This window comes from Aureobasidium namibiae, assembly GCF_000721765.1.
Source record: "Aureobasidium namibiae CBS 147.97 unplaced genomic scaffold scaffold_6, whole genome shotgun sequence".
NCBI classification, from domain to species: domain Eukaryota; kingdom Fungi; phylum Ascomycota; class Dothideomycetes; order Dothideales; family Saccotheciaceae; genus Aureobasidium; species Aureobasidium namibiae.
In genome coordinates this window covers 860,630-878,992 of record NW_013581203.1, presented here as the reverse complement: position 1 = coordinate 878,992, position 18,363 = coordinate 860,630, and the positions used below count along the sequence as shown (strand labels likewise).

Sequence of the window (18,363 nt, the reverse complement as noted above, 5' to 3'; positions counted from 1 at the left end):
AGTCCTCAGCGTCTGACCTGGCCTGGTGGAGTTGTTCACGGACTTGCTCGAAAGCCTCCTCCTTGCAGGCAACAGCGGTAGCATGCTGTACTTCCAAGTCTTGCCTTTCCTGCTTGAGCTGATCGATATCACACTGAGCATTGCGATTAGCTTCTTGAAGCTCTCGCGCAAGCGTATCAATTCGCTGCATCAGATCCCGCGTCTCTTGAGAAGAAGCCGCCAAGTCGTTTTCGTGGCGATCATTCTCTGCTTCGAGCGCGTTGATGCGTAGGTCTCTATCCATGACTTGACCCTCAAGCTCCCCGTACGCTTTGTTCAATCCTGCATACCGCTTCTCGAGGCCATTGAATTTCTGTCGCTCTAATCTCAGAGGCTCTTCTACACCTTCGCATCGTGCTTCGAGATCATGACAGATGTTGATGAAAGAGGCTACCAAGGAAGTTTCCTGATACTTGGCATGCGTCTGCATCACTGCGCCCAGACGCTCCTTCCAATGTAGACTTGCATCCTGAGATTCTGGTGTGGCTTCGATCTCCACAAACGGTGTTGGTCTTTGTGGTGCTTTGAGTTTCGTCTGTACACAGATGGGACATGCTGGTTTACTCGACTCAACGACTGCATGGTGTCGAAGGATCTCGGGCAGCATCCGGCGTATTGAGGAAGTCTCTTCTTGCGGAGCGGCTAAAGCTGCACGGAGCAATAGAGAGCAGAGCGAAGACTTCAGCTTGTTCCTCCAGGTCGTGTATGAAGCAATGCAGAATCTGTTTGTGCTGTGACCTGTATCAATTTCAGGCGATGTCTCCAGATCGGCAAAGAAATACTCCAGCTTCTGGCGGTTGTGACCAGAGTGCAGGGTTGCAAGTATACCGCGACGACAAGACTCGTTCTCGTCGACCATGTCAGCGATACAACCAAGAAACAAGATATAGCTATCGGCCGAGTTGAATAATTCTGTGGGCGGCGAATTTGTCAACAAGTCCATGACCTTATCTAGGAGTTCTCCCCACCACTCGGATTTGAAGTTCGAAGACAAGCGGAAAAGAGATAGACGGAGCGACATGTCCAGATGCTCATGTTTCATGGAAGTGGCGCTTAAATCCAGCAGCGATCTCTCATAGAAAAGTGTTGCTTGAGATGGTAGTACGACCTTGTCAGAAAGTGAACTCAGGAAAGTGAGAACCTGGAAGCGGAGAGCAGGAAGAATATCAGGCACAAGGCACTTCTCCTGCAGCTTTCGCACTATGACTGCATTCTTGTAAGACCATTCTATGACGGCGGATTGGGATACTCCAGCTAAGATCTGGTTGACAAGAGTAACACTAGTAAGACCTTGTCCAGTCGGATCTGCTGATTCTGGCCTGCATGCCCAGATGACTCGCAACACCAGCAGCTGCATAGTCTTGTGCGTCTTGTTGCCGTTGAAGAATTGCTTGATTGCATCAGGCGTCCATTGTGAGTTGGAAGAATCGATAGGATGATCGAAAGTAGGCCACATAGCATCGTTTCCAACCTCGGTCTGAAACTTCTCGAGTATCATTCTCATGATAGCAAGACAGTACATACCCAGAGACTGATCCTCAACGCCAGAAGAGCTCTTCAAGATGGAGAAGATGTAGTCTTCCAGATGGGCCAGTACACCAGGGGAGAGGATGCCAAGGATGGGTTTGCAAGCACCATAGACCAGTCGGTGAATTTGCTGGACGGTGGCAGCATTTGGCTGAGTGGCAGCAAGGTCGAACAGCTGGAGCATGAAGTTCTGAGCAGTTGCTGGTAGAGGCACATCGGAGGGTAAAGGATGAGACAGGAGAGCCACGGCAGCGTCCACATACTATTGTCAAGTAAGTCATGGTGGCGCAGAAGGCACTCATGTCATTGAACCCACCTTTCTGCTCTCGCCTCGCGACTCCAAAGCATGTGTTAGAAGGCGAGGCAACAAGGACGGCTCTCTCAGCACAAGCGAGTTTCTGACATCAAGGGCACAAGATAGGCGAGTGATGATTTCTAAGACATATGGCCATTGTGGTAGAGCATCTATAAGGGCTTGACTCAGAGAAGGAATGCGACAGTGATAGCAGGAAGCCCATAGGCAGATGTTTGCCTCGGATGTTCGAGAAACGATATCATGTAAAGACTATAACGAAGGAGTGTAATCAGTATTGTGCCGTGGCAATGACGTTGGGTACAGTATGACCAACCTTCAACTGGGTAGGATACGGAGTAAAGACGATTCGATCGACCTCTGCAGCGAGGATATCCATATTATAGGGAGTTTAGTGGAGTCGCATGCTCGAGTCTCTTCTAATGCATGCACTTTATTATTCGAGAAGCAAAAACAAACACGCCGTCGGTAGACGCGCACCCGATGAGGCGGCGTTCCACGTCGTCACATGACCACTTTCGGCAGAACCTAGCTCATACCGAGACCCTTCATTCTCCTCGATCGCAAATAATCATCTCGAATTTTCACGATCGACACAACAGACGATATTCTCGATTGGAATAGCCGGTCGACCACCATATCCGAGCTGTCTGAACGGCATAGTCAGGGCATGAAAGCATGATGCCGAGATTCGGGCTCATGAGGACAGCCCACACGCATTGGCAAGAGTGGGGATGATGTGGTGGAGAAGCGGGGCAGTTGATCCAGGGTCGACGAAAGTGCCATTGACAGGAGCCGAGTCATGGAAGGGACAATACAAGACACGCTCGTCTTCTTTCTTGGAGTCTGGTCCCTCTGCCACTGTTCCCTCCATCTCGTCAGCTAAGCAACCATGGCACAACAGAATGCCATCTCTGGCGACTATCGCAAGCACCTCCCGGACCTCAATGTGCCGCGTTTCCAGACGATGAAGCAGCAAGATGCACACGAGTATGCTCACGAGTTCAAAACCAAGCACAACCCACCGTGGCTCCATGCCTTGTACATGTACTGGCGCTCATTGCTCGCTGAGCCCTTCAAGGGCGTAACAAGCGACGGTGAGTCAATTCTGTACCTTTTCCACTTTCAATGACTAACTTGATGCTCGCAGGCACTGTCCGAGAAGGCCTCTTCCACTACGAAGACGAAGAAGTTGACATCGACAACATCGTCACAGCCGCCCAGTCCCTCCTCTCCCAGGTGACAGACGAGCAAAAACAAATCCTCAGCTACCACATCGACAGCCCTGAATGGCGAACATGGTCCAATCCCGAGTTCCTCCTCGCACACAAGGGTCTCCGCCTCGACGAACAATCAGACAAAGTCAGAGACTCCATTCTCGCAATCCTCGAAGCTACTCTCTCCCCCGAAGGCTACCAGAAAGCAATCTCCGCCATGCGCATCAACGGTTTCCTGGGTGAACTAGTCCAGGGCACAAAAGTCATGAATGAGTTCAGTTACAACTTCGTTCTTTTCGGTGAACCCTCTTCCACACAACCCTGGGGCTGGTCCTTCTACGGCCACCACCTCTGCCTAAACATCTTCCTCTTCAAACGACAAATCGTAATCTCGCCCTGGTTCACCGGCGCCGAGCCCAACGAGATCGACTCTGGGCCTTACAAAGGCACCCGCATCTTGACCCGCGAAGAAGAGCTCGGTCTCCAACTCATGCAATCGCTATCACCAGCTCTACAGCAAAAGACGCAAATCTACAAGTTGATCAAGGACCCAGCAATGCCAGAGGGCCGTTGGAACAGAGACGATCAACGCCATCTCTGCGGCGCCTACCGCGACAACCGTATCGTTCCCTACGAAGGCATCACCCTCGCCTCCATGGATGCCTCACAGCGCAATCTCGTCTCAAAAATCATCGAAGAATACTTCCTCTACCTCCCCGCCACCTCTCGCGCAAAGAAACTCGCACACGCAATGTCCTTTGCCGACGAAACCTACTTCAGCTGGATCGGTGGCTTTGGCCCTGAAGACCCATTCTACTATCGCATTCAGTCCCCGGTGGTAATAATTGAGTTTGATCATCATTCGGGTGTGTTTTTGAACAATGAGCAGCCGGCCAAATTCCATATCCACACGCTTCTGAGGACACCCAACGCTGGTGATTATGGCGTTGCGTTGAGGAAGTGCATCCCAGCACAAGAGCAATTTTTCACTTGGGAGCCAGAGGACGAGTCGAAAGGACCTGGTAATCATGCTAGTCGCTTAGATTAGAAGGTTTCGACGCTGTACATGCAATCTCTTGGTTACGCTCTTCTGCCTTTGCACACCGCAAAATTCATCGATGGGCTATACATTCTAGAGCACATTCCCAATAAGCTCGCCCTCACCATCATCATTACGTAAACCCAAATACCTACATCTCCTCTCCCTCAACTGGCCTATACATCCTTGTCATATCTCCTTGGTCATTGATATCCTATTGAGTTGGTTCAGTAATCTACATCCCCTTGTATTCGGAGCCTTTGCTTCCGACATTGGAACATCCTACCTTCAACGTCCCTGCCAGTGAATGCTCTACTGCATGTATGTTAGTCCGTTATACTGTTCGCTTACATTGAGATGTAAGAACCGGAGCGTTTCGTAAAGCGTAGACTGACGCTTCTGAGGTTTCTACCAAGAGAGGTGTGAAGGTCGTGATGGTTGGAGATTATCATATTGTCCTGGAGAGCCGAGTTCTGTTTCATGAACGGGAAAGTGCTTTGGCAAGAGTTGCATGGGTGGCATCAAGTCTTTCGAAATACTCGATAGATGTGGAACATTGCTGAGAATGAAAAGTGTTGGACACAATATTTTGATTATCATCTATTGAATCCACTGCCACAGGGCATCGCTGCCTGTCGTTTCTCTTCCTTCGTGATCATCAGAGGATGACTCCCGCTTCTGACCTGTCATTGATCCTCGTATCCACATCTTGACACCATCCATGGTTTTTTTCAACTGGTCTCGAGCTACCTTAAGGCTGTGGAGCACCACCAGGCATGCCCATGTTTCCCATTAGCGCTCCAAGTGTAGTCACTGGTCCGACCTGAATCCCAAAACCGCCGGCCAGAAGACCCGGAGGCAGGATACCAGGAGGAAAACCTGGAGGAAGATCGGGCTCTTCTTCGGGCTCACGAGGAAAGTTGAGGACCACGAAAGGAACGTGTCCGTGATCGAGCGCATCCTCGGCCAAGCCAGGGTTGCGCTCTTCAAACTTGAGCTTGACGATGTCATCGGAGAACTTGGTCATGTGTGCTGCAACTTCTGGTTTCGGAAAGTCTCGCGGGAAGGCCCAGCCTTGGAATGCTTCGCGGGGTGGTTTGGGTTTGGATAGCGTCTTGTGAAGGCGTGGGCGGTTGAGTAAGCCTTGGAAGTTGACGCACGAGATTGGGAAAGAACCGAAGTTGTTTGATCGAAGCTCGGCCTCGCCCTGAAAGAAACGAAACGTGTTAGCGGAATCCTCTCGAGATGTACAGAGAACTTACTGCAGTGACTCTGCTCAAAAACTCCGAGTCTGTGTTCAAAGGCCGCCAAACATCATCTTGATCGTCCGCAGAAAGCCATCCTCTTGCCTGGTCCAACATTGATTTGCCCAGAGTGACTGCATCATCGGCCAAGGTCGATGGCTCATGCATGCGTAGCCACGCCACGTAATGACTCAGCAAGACCCGGAGGCTAGCTGGGATTAGATGGCGATGGTTTGGGCGGAACGTATGAAAGTCCAGATCCGCGATGAGTTGAATACAATCCCTCAGATGAACATTGTCCCCATTCTTCAGGCAAAGCTTTGCGATTGTGCACAGACAGTCGAACACCAGGCACAGAACAGCCATTTGCCACGAGTCTGCGATCTGAGTCTGGTAATCCTCCTCGTCAAGCTCGTCAAAGGGCAACAAGCACAAACTGATCGTTCTACCGTGCATGTTAACATCGGTGGTCACAGAGGCGTTCTTCCAGAAGCCTATAATATTCAAAGGCCATCCTGCGCAAGCGAGGTCGGTGTAAGAGTGGATGAGATCCAGAAGACGAGCCGAGTCCTGAGACAGGATTGTGTCGAGATATCTCTTTTGAGCTTTGAGGAGGTTGTAAAGGTCCCAGCCGACAGCATTGATGGACAGAACGCGTGGCGTTTCTTGACCCACAACTTTATGAACGATGTCCTTGTCCACTCCGACGACGGAGATTCTCTTTCCACAACCAGTAGAGAAGTTGAGAGGGTCAAGCAAACGGACTTGTCTAGCCCGGCGTTCGGTAACGGTAAAATCCTGACGGTGCGACGGATTGACTTTCCAGACTACCTTGATCTGAGTATCGACATTGACAGGGACGTGCTCGACGGGAGTGACGTCGGACTCGGACATGATGTAAATGGGCTTGGAAGGCCACATGTGATACGTCAAGCGCAATTCTCGCATAAGATGTTCGAGATCGGCGACCAGAAACAAGGCGTGGGTTGCTCGGTCTTTGCCCTTGTGCTTTTGGGGGTTGCAGCATACACAAAGAGTCTCCCCGACATGGGTGATGGTGGCTTCGATGGCAGGGTTCCTGAAGGTTCTGGCGGCCTTGGCTGTAGCGACAGTAGGCAGGAAGCGTCTTCTGTCAATCTCGAAGGCGAAGAACTTTGAGCTGATGAGTGCAAATTCGTTTTGACTATGCAGATAGGTGGTGGCGTTCTCCTTCATATGTTTGTTGACACGCATGATGGACGTGTCGAATTTGTATTTGTAGCCAGGCCATTTCGCGTCGGTCGATTACTTGACTTTAGCAGCGAGTAAGAAATGAGAGAAGATCTCGTTCTTGATCTCAGGGGGAAGAGTCTCTAGAGTCAGCTTGACACGGTTGCTCTGGGTATGCTGACCCGTGCTGTCTGGAGTGTTGTGATGCATAGTAGCAACTGGATGTTCGATGCGTAGCTGTTTCGATGTGAGCCTGCAGTCTAAAAGTGTGCAGGTGGAATGGACAAACCTCGGACAGGCTGTCAGAGACGGTGATATCGGGGGGAGTGGAAGGTGCCATGTCGACAGCGCGTTGCTGATGACTTCCTGAAAACAAGTCGCTCCTTCTGCTGTGATGGTTGAAGATCGAGAAGGAAGTCTGAGTCGTCTGAACTCTTTTCCACCGGTGTTAATGCAATCAGAATGGAAAGAATTAGATCGTTGATAGTACCTTTTCGCTTGGAGGATTGGAAACAACACCCAGCTTCACGGCACAAACGACAAACAAGAGGCCACTGACTGGCGGAGAGTTTGTGTCGCACTTCTGGCAAACCTCAGGGGAGAAAAGAAAACAAGATACTTGGCCATTTACTCAAGTGCCTTCTTTATCAAGAGAGTGCGATGCTATCCAGAAGGTTCCCAGCGGTTACATGCATGCAAACGAGAGTCACGGAAGAGCTTTTATATCTAGACGCGCTGCATGCCTATCATTGCACCAAAATTTCTATTGAAGGTGCACGAATACTGAGAGGCCCTGAGTACTCTCGGCTGGCTGTGTCAGAAAGCGCACCATGTTTGAACGGCAGCAGGTGGAAGTTGTAAGGAAGTGGACTCTTTTGGGACGTGAAAACAGCACCTCGTCAATGGTATCAGGTGGCAGACACACGTCCAATAATATGGCACCAGGATAGTGCCGGAAGATGCATGTCTTTTCCAAAAGATTGGACCTGCAGAAGAACGACAGGTCAGAGAGATCGACAAAGGGACAGGTTCTTGGCAGCGGGCGGCTCTGCGGAAGAGCGCGCGCGCGAGCAAGGGCCACGTTACGAAAGGAGAAGTGTGGACCTGCGTGGTGTTTCATCGACACTGTTGGATCAAGGGAAAAGTTGCTGGCGGGCATCTCTTATACATAGTCTGTTGTAAAGCAATACCGTTGCTGGTTGCAAAATCCAAGCGCCGGTGCATGTCTGCTACGCTGTCCAACCAAGATTTACACGCGCATCCCCACTCTCAGATAGTGGATATCGATAACGAGCCGAGCGATATCCGTCTGGACACGTTTGTATCCAGAGAAAACAGAAGACCACGACCAATCGACGTAGGAGCTGCCAACTCGCACCACTCGCGTCCGATAGACATCAATTTGGCCAACTCGCCTGCTCCGATGCCCAGGAAAGCCAACGGCGCATCCAGCAGACCTAGCAGGGCTACGGGCTCTGCTCCCTCGTCCGCCTCGTCCACCGCAGACGAAAACAACATGTCTGGAAATCTGCTCGAACAACGGCGCAAGCATGCCTCGCTCGAATCGCCAGACTCTGCCACCATGACGGCCAACCTCATGAGCAGGAGTTCTTTCACCCTCGACAATGAACCCCCGCCGACGACCCACAATCAACAGGCCGCTTCCAAAGGCTTCACAGACCTCCCCGAGCAAGACAAGCGCAACTTTCTATTACTCGTCTTGCTGTACTTCTTGCAAGGCATTCCCATGGGTCTGGCCGCCGGCTCGGTTCCTTTCCTCCTCAAGTCACATCTCTCCTACGGCCAGATTGGTGTTTACTCGCTCGCATCGTACCCCTATTCGCTCAAGCTGTTATGGTCACCCATTGTCGACGCTGTGTGGACGCCCAAGTTGGGCAGAAGAAAGAGTTGGATTCTGCCCATTCAGACAATCAGTGGTTTTGGCATGATCTGGCTTGGCTCCCATGTCGAGGAGATGATGGTCAAGGCTGGTGAAAATGGTGGTGCTGGTGTCTGGAACTTTACTGGATGGTGGTTCGCTCTGGTCCTGATGTGCGCCACCCAGGATATTGCTGTTGATGGTATGTGTGCCCTTGACCTTTGAGACGACTCCATGCTAACATTGTCTAGGCTGGGCACTTACCCTTCTATCACCGTCCAACCTCTCTTACGCCAGTACCGCCCAAACCGTTGGTCTTACCGCTGGCCAGTTCCTCTCCTACACCGTCTTCCTCGCTCTCTCCTCCAAGGACTTTGCCAACAAGTGGTTCCGCAGTGTACCTGGAGAGCACGGTCTCCTTACACTGGGCGGCTACCTCAGCTTCTGGGGATGGGCATACCTCCTTGTTACTCTCGGCCTCGCTCTGCTCAAGAAGGAAGACAAGACGAAGGAAAGAGACGGCATCATGGAGGTCTACAGAGTCATGGGTGGCATTCTGAGCCTCAAGAACATCCAGACATTCATCGTCATCCATCTCATTGCAAAGATTGGCTTTCAGGCGAACGACGCCGTCACCAACCTCAAGCTGCTGGAGAAAGGCTTCAGCCAGGAAGATCTCGCTTTGACCGTTCTGATCGACTTTCCCTTCGAGATCTCCTTAGGCTACTATGCTGGAAAGTGGAGTGAGCAATATGCTCCCATGCGTCTTTGGTGTTGGGCATTTGTTGGCAGACTCGTCGCTGCTGCTTTTGCTCAGTTCACGGTCATGATCTTCCCCAGCGGCGGTACTAACCTGCCATACCTCTGCGTCGTCATTGTTGAGCACGTCTTCAGCACCTTTATGAGCACCGTCATGTTCGTCGCCGTCAGCGCTTTCCACGCAAAGATTGCTGATCCACATATCGGTGGCACCTACATGACTCTCCTCGCCACGTAAGTTCCTTTCGTTTTATCCTTCGTCTTGTCGTACACACTAACACCTTTCCCTTGCAGTGTTAGTAACCTTGGTGGCACCTTCCCTCGCTTCTTCATCCTCAAATTCGTCGACATGTTCACCGCTGCAACATGCACACCCGCCTCCATCCCACCTCCCGACTTCAAGGGCGACCTGATCACCAAGCCCTTCTCCTGCGCCCTTGAGAACGACCGCCACATCTGTGTCAACGGAGGCGGAACTTGCAATATTACCACTGATGGATACTATATTGTCAATGTTCTTTGCATCATTATCGGTGTAGTGACTTTCTGGGGCTTTATTAAGCCCAAGGCACTGCAATTGCAGAGTTTGCCTTTGAGAGCGTGGAGGATTGCCGAGCAGTAGTGTTGGAGATTGGGCATTGTTTTGCATATCTGCATCTTGTTTCTAGAAATAAATGTCTTTGTAAACCTTGTCGCACAAGCAAAAAGCATTGTTGTTATTCATATCGAGCATTCACAAGCGATTAGTTAAGGGGTCTCAAGGGATTGAACTTTGCACAATCATAATCTGCATTTCTTACTACGCTCTCTTCTGATGTTACTGCGCCCCTACCTGTAACAAGCCCACTCAACTTCTCACCTCGTCAAATAATCCAAAGGAAACCCCAAAACAGCACACTGCTCCACATCTCTAAACGGCATCATCACCGAATCCCACTGCAACTCCATCATCCTCGGCTGACTCGCAATAACCTTCTCCCAAGATCCCGATTTTGCAATCTGTCCAATAGTACTCCAATACCCTCTTGCCCTCAAATATGCCTCTGGCGGATTCGGGTCACCACCTCTTGCAAAAGCAGTCCAATAATCAGTGATGAGGCCACCAAACTTTGCATCCAAGCCATCGCGGTCGGGGAAGCCTACTCGAGCTACATTGCCAAAAGTATTTGCGAGATCGCCGGCGTGACATTTGAAGTACTCGAGCGAGGGATCGCCATGAGGGTGAGAAGGAGTTACAGGGGCAGCACAGATGCCATTGGGGTTGTATCCTGGATCTTGGTATGTGCGGTTGAATTCGAAAAACCATGTGTTGGGAAGAACTCCATTGGCTACACCTGCGTAAGCGGAAAATTGGTTGACGCAGCGGAAAGAGGCATCGGTCGATATGCGGGTGGTGGTGTTGAAGACGTCCAGGGTGGCGTTATTGGTTGCGCTGGTGCCTAGGGGGAAAAGACCAGAAGAGAGGATGGAAGTGGCGTCGAAGTGGTTCGCTGCTGCTAGGTCTTCGATGCCGGTAGTGAGGTCGGTGGTTGGGTAGATTGTGCCGAGCACGCCTTCCTCGTCGCGGTTCACACCTAGCATGAGAGGAACGCGGTTTGTCGTATTGGTGGTGCTGTTGAGGTCGATGAAGGTGGACAGGAGGTATGTGCCGTCGACGACAGGGTAACTCGAGATATGTCAGTACTGTGAGCTCATGTATGGTTGGCTTAAACCCACTTGAAGACAGTCTTGAGACTGAGCAACGCAGTAGCATTGTAAGCTTGAAGGCAAGCCAACTGGTCGGCAGCGGTAGCACAACCCGTCTGGTTGAGAATAGGCACCGTGGTCTGGTTGATAGCAGTAGCCAGAGGAACATAAGGCTGATAGTAGTTCGATTGCAACATCGCGCCGTGGAAAAGGCCTTTACCCTTTGGAGAAGCAATGAGAGCATTCACAGACTCTGCCCCGGCACTCTCGCCGAAGATGGTAACACGAGATGGGTCACCTCCAAAGTGTTCAATGTACTTCTGGACCCATTCTAGGCCAGCGATCTGATCAGAAAGGAAGTAGTTGCCATTGTGGACGCCGTCGTTGAGAGCAAGGAAGCCGAGGGTTGACAGACGATAGGCAATGTCGACAACAACCACATCTCCGCGTGCAGCCAAATTGCCACCATCGTTGGTTGGATTGCTTGCAGATCCAGTCGTGAAACCTCCACCATAGATGTATACCATCACTGGCTTGAGTTCCTTCTTTGCAGATGGACCAGGCAGATTAGTCGTCCATATGTTAAGGAACAAGCAATCTGTGGATCCATTGTTCGGTAGAGTCAAACACTCAGGCGCAGGCTCGAGAGCTTCATTAACTCCTGTCCCGTCATAGACAGAAGAGTAGGTGAATCTCTCGGGCTCAGCAGCAAACCGAACTCCCATGAATCGGAAAGTCAAGAAGTCGCGGTATCCAACCAGTGTCTGTGAGCCAGCAATTTGGGAGATTTGATATGGTGGAGAGGTGTTCGCATATGTGATGTTGGATGCTGGTGCGGTCTGAGAACACAGAGTGGGGAGTTTTTCGCTGCAACTGACGGGGTGTGTCTGTCCGTGAACATCCATCGCTGTACATTTTGGTGCCTGGTGAGGAGGTCCTGGGTGTACGGGAGGTCCGGAATGTCTTGATTGCAGTTTCGAATGGAATTGACTGATCCACATGAGCTGGTTGCTTGCAAGACGCCTAGTATAGACCTCGTATGCAAGCGAGCTGTTCAATCCAGCTGTGAAGGGTTTGGCAGAAGAAGGTGACCACAGATCCTCGGACAGCGACTCGCATGCATGAAGAGCAGATGTCAGTGTGACTGGACTGCTCAAGAGCAGTGCGGCACTCGTAGTGCTATTGTCCGTTGCTTTGAGCATCTGTCAGTGATGTACGAGTAGTCTGAATATTGAATACATACTGATCAAGTCATCAGCAGCTAGGATATGGATGTCTCCAAGCTGGTTCGTACTGGGAGATGCAAGAGCATTACTTCCCAGAAGGAGCAAACCAAAGGAAATGCGATTCTTCATCCTGTCTCTGATGAACCGAAATCGCAGAGGCTCGGATCGACTTAGTAAATTCGGGCCACACCAGCACTTATATAGCTCTGTACCTACAACTCGTTGTTACAACATCAATGACGATGCTGCTGGGCTCCATAGCGGTATACCGGCTACTCGGCACACAGTCAGTGATCCCCTCAACTACTTCATGGCTGTCTTGGCGGCTAAATCGTACATCCTGGTCTCAATGAACAACGAGATACAAGTTTCATGCAGAAGGGGAGAGAAACAATGACTACCCCACTGGCTAAATATGCCGCTGCCGTTTACCCCACACTCAGAGCGGAAAGTGCAATGCATGTGCGGGCCTAGTCTGCTCTTCTAGCCGATGTGCCAGAGAAATGGTAGTTCAAAAGGAATGAGTGATATACCAGGCAGAAAAAGATGAAATGAACTCGTGGTCGGAGTGAGCACCTCACACGCTAAATTCGAGTCGGTTTCCAGCGTAATCTCTCGCAAAGAATCTGCTTGGGTACTCTACCCCTTTTGCGCCTGTTCCGTGTCATCAGTTTGAGGCCTGCAGAGTCATACAGAGTTGTGCATCAACATACCTGAGTTCTCCGCTCCAGGCTTATCAGCCGCTTTGGGGGCTCCTTTGCCTCCGGCTTCGAAATGCTCAAACACGCGTTTCTGGAGCTTCAGAAGAGCTTCTTGAGACTCTACGCGGAAACATGGGTGGCGAGAAGATTCCTCACTATCTGGGCCGAAGGCGATATGGACTTGCTGACCGTTTGGTGTGATGTCGAACCTGAGTGTTGCTTGTGAGTCACGGCTCTGAACATTGGGCGTGTCGCCGATGGGCGACTAGATATGACATACCAAGCAAGCCTGTCCTGTTTTTGCAAGCGATGAGTACAAGAAGCGGATTGCATACACTGAGAGAACCTTACCTTTTGTAAAGCGGGAACCGGGACGCGCTGCATACCAAGAGTCTTGCTGTAGAACTCCTCCGCTTCATCTAGCGAGTTCGTGGGAACCGTAAGATTTATGTGGGCGATACCTGTCAACATGATGCGCCGGATTCAGCACTCAGTGAGGACACAAAAGATTGCTGGAAAACGGAGTATGTATGATGCTGGTGTGGATTGTGATGTGATGGGAGGTCGAGTGTGTGGAAGGAGTGTGGGGTATCATTGAGAGTCATCAATTAGGGCTATGCCGAGTCCCGGTGACCCAAGACGAGATCGGTGGTTGGGACTTCCTCTTCGTCGCGTTCTGTTCATACGCTCAGCATCCGTAATTCTGTGTGGACATGCTCTAGATGATATGATCATCTTGAATGGCTGAGTGGCCTCACAGAACCCTGCTGAGTTGGTTTTGAGAATAGGAGCCGGGTTAGACTCAACTTGCTGCCAGTGTGGACAGCTGCCAGCACCATGCTTGCACGTGCTGTCAGCGAATTTGCGGCTCGGGACGGGCAGCATTGCAGCAATACTTGGGCTTCAAGTCTTGCGTGCCAGCAGGTTACTGTCGCAACGTGCCTGATGATCCTAAACAAATAGTCCTCCTCTCCTCTATATGCGACGCAAAGTTGCCGAGACGCGATTGTGGAAAGATGGAAGTGGTCAAGCCTCAGGGCCTGGACCGGTCTTTCTTGTGTGGAGAAATTTTGGACCACGCATGCCAACCTGTCGCGCCTTTCTGGCTTCGATTTCGCCCATTCACAGCACTTCATAGAGATCTTGCGCCGTGAGGAGGATCCAGTGCGCAGACTGTTTCGACTGTGTTCGATTCACAACCGACGCCCATCCCCGTTTTGTGCAGGAAACGCTTCGCTACCTGGAGGCTTGCCGTCCGTTGAACTCCTTTCCAACCTGTCAGGCTGCCACACATCGCGGCTCGCGCCTTGACTAATAAGAAGCAAGTCCAGACCCTGGTCTCGCAGGAGTGCATGTAAGTAAGAGTGCCACTCCGGAGATCAGACTCCGGCAACGGGCTGGAACGTCAGTGCCAGGGCCACTCATCAGTCAGGCCACACTGCCACGGATCCAATCTCGACCCTAGGAGGCCCTGGCCGCACGGGTATACACTGCGCGAGAGATATGATTCGTCGCTTCTTATTATCTGGTGCTCTTCCCTTCGACAAGATCACGTCTCCACTCGGACGCGACTTGATCCCGAGTATAACCATTGTTAGCACGATGGCATGGTTCACTGTCTGGTCAAAAACAGACAGCCAGCAGTCAGCCCTGACTTCGGCATGCGTATCGGGCGTGCCTTGAATCATACCTCGACCTTAGTACAATCATCTCTGCGGACCGATCGGACGCAAGAACAACGTGGACGCAAGAACAACGTGGACGCATAACTATCTGATCAGAATGGCATCCCTTGAAGATCGGATTTTGCTAGGAGATCGTTCCGTATGTGTGCAATTCACACGAGCTGTAGCAGACCGGTCTGGGAACAGTCAGGCGGCAAGCCACTGCACCGCCCGGGGCGCCTCTTTTTGTCCGCGTCTTGTCTAGAGCTCGGCGGCGGATGCATGCTTTCACCCTTGAATACGGAGCGTCGATCAAAGTTTGGCGGTATTTTTGAATTGTGTGGCGTCCTGCAAGTATCAGTCGTTCCTCTCTGTGCAGCGAGTCCATGCCAACCTCCAAGATATATCCTCTTCCTCCCCCATTTCCTATCAAACACACTCTGAACCTCTGTAACATTTCAAACACTATGGCAGTCAACCCGCCATCAATTATCCAAGCAAAACGTGCAAGCTTATCCTTGTCGTTTGAACCTATCAATAACATCAAATCGGCGATGTCAACGCAAGCACTCGCATTGGAGAAGCTTGGCCAATCTGTCAACATGGACGTCTTTCAAGAACTCCTCGACCTTGACTCACCAAGCGAGATGTTCAGCAAGGATATCGTCTGTGAATATCTAGTCATGGCTCCAGAGACGTTAAGCACCATGAATGATAGCCTGTATGTCTGACCCTGCTTCCAACATGCTCATATTCTGACATTTGTATCTCTCAGCATTCACGTAAATCTATCACGACTTAACACAAGTGCACAATCCCTTCGTTGCGCGTCCCTGGTCTTGGGCCTCACACGCATCGAGAAGGCATGCGCACGGATAGAGGTCATTCTCAATCTCTGTATCGACCTTCACTACAGTGGCTTTGCCCTAGATCAAATCTGTGACGCCCTCGCCTACGTTGTCAAGGATGCACGTATGCATTTCGAACTGGCAAGAACGGCATTTTCTTTATTCTACGACTTGCCATTACTCTCCCCACGAGAAGACGCTTCCGACACATCGTTTGACAGCATGACGTTGTGACCGACTCGGTTTCCAGACGTCCTTGCTGGCCAAGGTCATCGGCGATCACCTTTACTTTCAACCTCCGAGGTTACACTGCTTCCGGTGTGGAGCTCTGCTTCTATACTCTTGTGCTAGCATCTCCCACGATGCATGCCGAGCCTTCCTCTACGCCTACTTATACCCTTTTCTGGTATACCAGACACTTTGACCCTACGATACCCCCACTCGTTCTTTTCTTTTTTCTTCCTTTGCTTGTAGTCTGGTTGCAACAGATGTAAAGCAGAGCAAAGGCTCTCTCATGGGGCTGAATTATGTATGTCTTGAATAGAATATAATTTAATGCACGAAACGATGTATTTCACCTCCCAATTTTCCACCTCTCACTCCATATCAGAAGGTGCAATCCAAGTTACATGCATGGAGTATCCCGCAGGATATCCAGTTGTCTTGTCGTGGCATGAGATCTCACGAGTAATTATTCGGACAATGCAGCTGTTTGTCGAACATGCATGTGTGTTTCGAGCCACCTCCCAAACAGGCTTCGATCTTTCCAAGAGCGTTGGACAATACCTCTGGACAATTCAACATATGAATATTTGAGAAAAAGAGGTGGGTGTTGCCCACACATCCATCAAACTCTGTAAGATCTATGGCTGAGAGTATCACCCTGCTCAAGTCTTCTTTTTTCTTTTTTCTGTTTTCCCTTTTTTCTTTTTTCTTTTGCAAATACTCCGCCTGACCCAGTGGATTCCCTGCTCAAGTTCTTAACATGCTACCATCTGATTTGACCCAAAGCTACTTGCAAAAAGTCCCGATACTTTCTCATCTGGTTCCTTGACATAAGATGACTACTCATCATGTATAATTTCGATCATCTGATGCTCACAACCCTTCAAATACATGGCAGCAGTATTGCCCAAACCTTGTGCAATCATTCGAATCAGTATTGTCCGAATGTTGTTATCAGTTTCACGACACATCGCGCAGTTGTCTTCTCGAGTGACTTTACAATTGCCAGACGTAGGAGTTTTATCGGTCTTGGTGAGTAATCCTTGTACAAGCTCGTCACTTTGTCAAACCTGGACGACACGCGAAATCACACTCGAGGGTCAACGACTTCCATATATCAAGATAACCAGCCAAAACAGTTCATTTTACCAAGTCTTCCAATATCGGCGATGACACGTAACAAGTCAGACCAACATTGCTATCCAAAACATCCATCTTCCACACTCAAGAAAACTCAGACTTCTGATCAGCTCCCTCCACCGGTTTGGTGTATCCCAATCGATCCTTGTTGTAAAACTCAACCTTGATATCATGATTAGCAGCACCACCATCCAAGCCCCCGCTTTTGACACAAGTCATGTCCGGCATGATCTCTAACTCGGTGTACAAAGAAGACCCGCAAGTTGAGCAAAACCAATGCTTGTTAATTTTCCCAGAAGCACCAGTGGCATCGTAGTCTTTGGGCTTGCCCTTGGTGACGTTGAAGCTTTTGCGTGGGACTACGACGTTAGAGGTGTAGGCTGCGCCGGTCCATTTCTGGCAGTCGGTGCAGTGGCAGAGGGCTGTTACTTCTGGTTCGCCCTGAGGACGGGGTTAGGGTGTAGATGGGCAATGAAGAGCGAGTTAGCTTACGGTGTATTCATAGTGGACTTCGCCACACATGCAACTGCCTTTTGCCATTGTGTATGAGATCTTCCTGGTGTAATGGGTGGTGGTTTCGAATTGGTGCGGAAATGTGTTCCGCGGTGGAGAGCAGATGCGGGGTGTAGAACAAGATGCCGATACACGACAATCGACGTCAAGACTAAAGCAGATATGAGCTCGGGCAGGTACAGGTCAAGGAGGAGGATCAATTGAAGAAGGGAGAATGGTCTATTTGAAGACAGTGCCCCCACTTACATAGAGGTGAGACTGGTTGCAAGAGCCGCCTTACCCCTCATCGACTGCTATGTAATTCAGGACGCCACCTTCCGTATCACCGACCACGAAGGGTTCTCCTGGCCGGGTCCTACATGATCGTCGCTCAACAGGATGCGACGTGACTGTCTGAAGGATTGTGTGCTGGCGCGCGGACTTGTTGAAGGTAAGAGACAACCATGACGCAGGTCTTGCTGAGTTGAGCAGCGTTTAGAATTCGGTCAAGATATTGACTCGACCGTGTCTTGTCTTGCGGCAGTCAGACCCATGAACTTACATGAGGTTCTCCAGCTAGAGGCTCGGGTGGACGTTGTGGATCATGCAGAGAAAGGTAGTGCTTCGATCCTCGAATGCCTGACTTCTGCGAACCCACCCAGTATGCTCGAAGCCCACCTACGACCGATTGAACGAAGATATCAAAGGGAGCTTGTGACATGCGAATTACGAAGCAGAACGCGTGTAGTCAGATCAGAGTGTGCGGGCCATGCATGGCAGCAACTCTGCAGCTCAACAAGTCTCGAGATGACTTGATATTGCGTGGTGCGCCAGCCCCATTGAACACCGTATCCGTGTATGTGTGTATTCCCTTCTCTTTTCTCTTTTGTGCTGTATGGAGCTGTTTGAAGTCGTGGTGATCCATTGTTCAGGAGATGGTCACGGATGCAGAGCAGTAGGATTCATCGATGTTCTTGACGAAGGGGCGGCGGTCCACAATCGTGTGTATGAAAGCCAGAACTGTTCGACATCTTCTTCAATCAAAGGGGCAACGAGGCAGGTGCGACTCTTCCTCTGTGAGATGTGGAGTGTCGTGCTGTGCCTGCCACAACAAGGAAACGACCTGTGCCGGCAACTGCCGTAAAGCCAGTCATG

The 18,363-nt window shown here is 50.6% G+C and overlaps 8 protein-coding genes across 8 annotated transcripts; 3 read left to right on the top strand and 5 right to left on the bottom strand.

Annotated features, from left to right (window-relative positions):
- Positions 1-49: 49 nt before the first annotated feature.
- On the bottom strand, positions 50-2,258 carry M436DRAFT_27038 (uncharacterized protein; the record flags this gene model as incomplete). Its single annotated transcript, XM_013572916.1, has 3 exons — positions 50-1,828; positions 1,883-2,131; positions 2,196-2,258. Coding segments are annotated over 3 exons (2,091 nt in total), but the record flags the coding sequence as incomplete, so codon positions are not given.
- A 513-nt stretch (positions 2,259-2,771) lies between these two features.
- Positions 2,772-4,144, top strand: M436DRAFT_43485 (uncharacterized protein; the record flags this gene model as incomplete). Its single annotated transcript, XM_013572949.1, has 2 exons — positions 2,772-2,976; positions 3,030-4,144. The coding sequence occupies 2 exons, from the start codon at positions 2,772-2,774 to the stop codon at positions 4,142-4,144; spliced, it is 1,320 nt and encodes a 439-aa protein (XP_013428403.1).
- A 742-nt stretch (positions 4,145-4,886) lies between these two features.
- M436DRAFT_62890 (uncharacterized protein) lies at positions 4,887-6,928 on the bottom strand (the record flags this gene model as incomplete). The annotated part of the gene is made up of 4 exons (XM_013573207.1): positions 4,887-5,342; positions 5,398-6,562; positions 6,668-6,825; positions 6,878-6,928. 4 exons carry the CDS (start codon positions 6,926-6,928, stop codon positions 4,887-4,889), a joined length of 1,830 nt encoding a protein of 609 aa, XP_013428661.1.
- A 1,176-nt stretch (positions 6,929-8,104) lies between these two features.
- M436DRAFT_43672 (uncharacterized protein) lies at positions 8,105-9,848 on the top strand (the record flags this gene model as incomplete). Its single annotated transcript, XM_013572985.1, has 3 exons — positions 8,105-8,669; positions 8,719-9,460; positions 9,521-9,848. 3 exons carry the CDS (start codon positions 8,105-8,107, stop codon positions 9,846-9,848), a joined length of 1,635 nt encoding a protein of 544 aa, XP_013428439.1.
- A 233-nt stretch (positions 9,849-10,081) lies between these two features.
- Positions 10,082-11,817, bottom strand: M436DRAFT_44181 (uncharacterized protein; the record flags this gene model as incomplete). Its single annotated transcript, XM_013573091.1, has 2 exons — positions 10,082-10,892; positions 10,943-11,817. The coding sequence occupies 2 exons, from the start codon at positions 11,815-11,817 to the stop codon at positions 10,082-10,084; spliced, it is 1,686 nt and encodes a 561-aa protein (XP_013428545.1).
- Positions 11,818-12,715: 898 nt separating this feature from the next.
- Positions 12,716-13,310, bottom strand: M436DRAFT_62887 (uncharacterized protein; the record flags this gene model as incomplete). Its single annotated transcript, XM_013573206.1, has 4 exons — positions 12,716-12,792; positions 12,852-13,074; positions 13,120-13,128; positions 13,191-13,310. The coding sequence occupies 4 exons, from the start codon at positions 13,308-13,310 to the stop codon at positions 12,716-12,718; spliced, it is 429 nt and encodes a 142-aa protein (XP_013428660.1).
- Positions 13,311-15,057: 1,747 nt separating this feature from the next.
- Positions 15,058-15,585, top strand: M436DRAFT_80926 (uncharacterized protein; the record flags this gene model as incomplete). The annotated part of the gene is made up of 2 exons (XM_013573357.1): positions 15,058-15,224; positions 15,279-15,585. 2 exons carry the CDS (start codon positions 15,058-15,060, stop codon positions 15,583-15,585), a joined length of 474 nt encoding a protein of 157 aa, XP_013428811.1.
- Positions 15,586-16,800: 1,215 nt separating this feature from the next.
- On the bottom strand, positions 16,801-17,256 carry M436DRAFT_44004 (uncharacterized protein; the record flags this gene model as incomplete). Its single annotated transcript, XM_013573050.1, has 2 exons — positions 16,801-17,157; positions 17,209-17,256. 2 exons carry the CDS (start codon positions 17,254-17,256, stop codon positions 16,801-16,803), a joined length of 405 nt encoding a protein of 134 aa, XP_013428504.1.
- Positions 17,257-18,363: the final 1,107 nt, after the last annotated feature.